General features: G+C 38.2%; 1 protein-coding gene across 1 annotated transcript in view; it reads right to left on the reverse strand.

Moving 5' to 3' along the window:
• itga9 (integrin subunit alpha 9) overlaps nt 1-1,740 on the reverse strand; it is a 65,285-nt gene extending 63,545 nt beyond the window's left edge. The window contains exons 1-2 of the mRNA XM_005806827.2: nt 1,302-1,740; nt 956-1,083 (exon numbers count right to left, since the gene is read on the reverse strand). Of these exons, the coding sequence (XP_005806884.1) occupies nt 956-1,083; nt 1,302-1,477 (304 nt within the window). The 5' untranslated portion in view covers nt 1,478-1,740. The remainder of the gene's footprint in view (nt 1-955; nt 1,084-1,301) is intronic.
• Nucleotides 1,741-3,153: the final 1,413 nt, after the last annotated feature.

The raw sequence follows: 3,153 nt of genomic DNA on the forward strand, positions 1-3,153 counted from the left end.
TCGGGTTGGCGGGCTAACAGCAGGAAAACAACCCACAGTTACCGAGAACTGATTTAGAACAAATCATATACAAGTGTTAGAACGGTCTAAGTCAAGACCTAAATCCAAAATGAATATCAAGTAATTACAGCAAGGTTTGGAAATGCAAAGCTGGTTAAAACCACAAAAGACCAGCAACTGTAATTACAGTGAAAAGTGGTTCTATAAACTATTAACTAATATTGGAGCAATCTGATCTATCATTTAAATTACAGACATTTGTATTTTAAATAAACACAACAAACGAGAATGCCCATTTGCAACACAGTATGCATGCCTTTTTTTTATTCTTGAGGTAATATTTTACTGCCATTGTTGAGTAAATGTTTCAGAAACAATGAGAATAGCAGTTAAGTCATTTCTGCGTTATTTCCACGAAGGTCAGAGTTATGACTTATTACTAAGTGTTTCCCTGGGACTGTTTTTGCTTGTCTGCTGTATTTTTGTTTTAGTTACACATTGGCAGAGAGCAGAGTAAATATTAAAGCCATGCGTGCACCCTCTGCGCCTTGACCAGAAGAACAGAGCATGACGGGGGCTTTATAAGGAGAAGGGAATGCTAAATCGCAACTTTCTTGGCTCATGTGCTTGAAAAATATTAGTAGGAACATAAATCATATTAATCAAAATATTTATGAACTTCTGCACACATGACTCCTTTGTTTTGAGAGTTAAAAAACAAAACTTGAAGGTTGTTAAGAGCAGAATATAAGGCGGCATTATTCTGATAAAACAAAGCAGATGCTTGAGAGGGGAGTACATGCAAAGAATAAAGAAGAGAGAGAAACATGTGGACTGTATAGCACCAGATGGAGTTTTTACTTGAATTACATTTAGGATGCGCTGCAGAGACACGGCAGTGAGAATGTGAGAGGTTGCGCTAAAACGCAGCAGTGGTTGCGTTGCGGTGACTGACCTCTTCCCAGGTCCATCTCTGTGCAGCGCCGCTCGGGGTTACTGTGAACCCGACACTTAAACACAGCTCCGGGAGAGCGCACCGAGCTGCTGTAGGTAGAGTTTGCCTTCGGTGCTCCCACTATTAGCCTGCGCACATAAAGAGAGGGGAGAGCATCGCGAAACAAACTCAGTTCATCCCCAAAAATGATGAAAGAAACGGAACACCTTTTCAAATTATAAAGCACATCAAACTGTCTTTTATGTTTACATTTATAAGGTTTTAAAGACATGTCTTGATATTAAAAAGAAACCAATGCATAATTAAGATATAACAAAATATATTTTCCAGGAACTCTGGGACTCACCAGCGTGTGTTGTCATGAAAATGCTCCAACACAGAGTAGCCAAAAAAACTAGAACTTGGTCCTTGAAACACCAAAGGATGTTCTAAGTCAATATTGTAAGAACAAGCCAGCGAAATAGAGAGAAAGATATAAAAACTTTGCTGCACGCCCGTTCTGTGTTTTAGCGGAGGAGCCATCCCTTTGCGCGTCGTGCGTAATAACGCGGTAAAAGTGTCCAAAAACTACGAAATTGCACAAAGTAGGAATAAATCCTTAGCTCTCCACTGGTTCCAAGTGTTGCAAATTAACTTTAAGATGGTCTTGCTTCGTTTAGCGCCTCATTTATTCTGCGGTGGCACAAGCAAAGGCCAGAGGAGGGAAGTTAACGGTCCGGTAAATAACGTGCGTCAGCTTCTCTCCATTCTGTGTCAATCTGGGGAAGTTGTTGCTCGCAGGCTCACTGTCGATCTGATAAATGCAGCCAGCAGTCAGGTCCGTAGGAGGTAGCCTGGAAATAAAGAGGCGTTTCTTATTTCTCAAAATAAAAGAGTCAGTGTTTCTGAACTGATTGCCCAACTGCTAATATGAATGTGGTGCTTTATTATGAAGGTTTCGACCGGAAATGTGTGGGTTTCTTTTTTTATTGTGGACGGAGTCATAAAAAGAAGTGAATGGTTTTGAGGCGCACAGCGTCACATTACACCATGAGCTTTATTGGGGTTCAAGCTCAACAAAAGAGAAATATGAGCGCTTTCTGCCGCCCCCTATAGGCCGAAAAACACAATAAACATTCTTCACTTTGCACCCAGTGACGTTTGTTCAAGAGCTTATCTGATAAAATCAAGTGCATTTAATTTTTAGCAGGCATATTATGAAAATGTCTTGTGTAAATATGAAGAACTTTCAGTTTCTACTGTTCTTTATGCTTGAATCTATGAAATCCTCTACACATTTTTTTAAAGATCGTCACACTACAGCCACAAACTTTAAAGTATTTTTCATTCATTTAATATGATGGACCAACACAAAGTAACAGATTATTGTGAAGGAAAATTATACACACACACACACACATATATATATAAAGATCTGCAAAGCATTTTATGTGTAGTCCCCTTTTACAGCCATATTCACTCCAATACCCTTAAATAAATCCAATCACTTAAGATGACATCTATAAGGAGCGTACTTTAATCCGAGTATAAATCCAGATGTTCAGTGACCGCCTCAAATCTTTATTACAGAACGTTAGTGAACAAACAGCATCATGGAAGACAACAAACAGAGCAGGGACACAAGTAAAAAGTTGTTCTGGAGTTTCAATGCTCACCTTTTGGCAAAACCATAAAACTCAAAGGTATTATAAAATGTTTCAGATCAAATGTATGTGTTAGAATGGTCTAGTTAAAGTTTAGACCTAATATTTTCAAAGAACCATGAACCTCTAGCTGGTAAAGACATTCAGAAATTAAGTAAACTGTAATTCTGTCAAACCCCGTTTTATACTGTAGAATATTTTCAGCTTCTGTTAGTTTTGACAAGTTCTTGGAAAAACATCTGGTCGAAGAAACTCCCTGCTTCTCTAATGTCAGCAAAAAGCTGCACCTGCTGACTTACTGAACCTCAAATATATAAGGGGAATTACATTCAATAGTGACTTCATCTTGGTGTGAATTCATGTCCAAACCTTTCAAGAATTTAACTGAAGAGGGGGAAAATGAATAAACCCAGACTTTCTGTAATATCCATGTTCCAGCCGTCTTTTTCTTTTAAATACTACTTTGTCCGAATGCTTTAAAAATATATAAACAGACACTAATATTAGCAATTTCTACCACTGTATATTAAAAAACATGAAAAAAGGGACAAAATC

Source organism: Xiphophorus maculatus, chromosome 22, assembly GCF_002775205.1.
Source record: "Xiphophorus maculatus strain JP 163 A chromosome 22, X_maculatus-5.0-male, whole genome shotgun sequence".
Taxonomy (NCBI): Eukaryota; Metazoa; Chordata; class Actinopteri; order Cyprinodontiformes; family Poeciliidae; genus Xiphophorus; species Xiphophorus maculatus.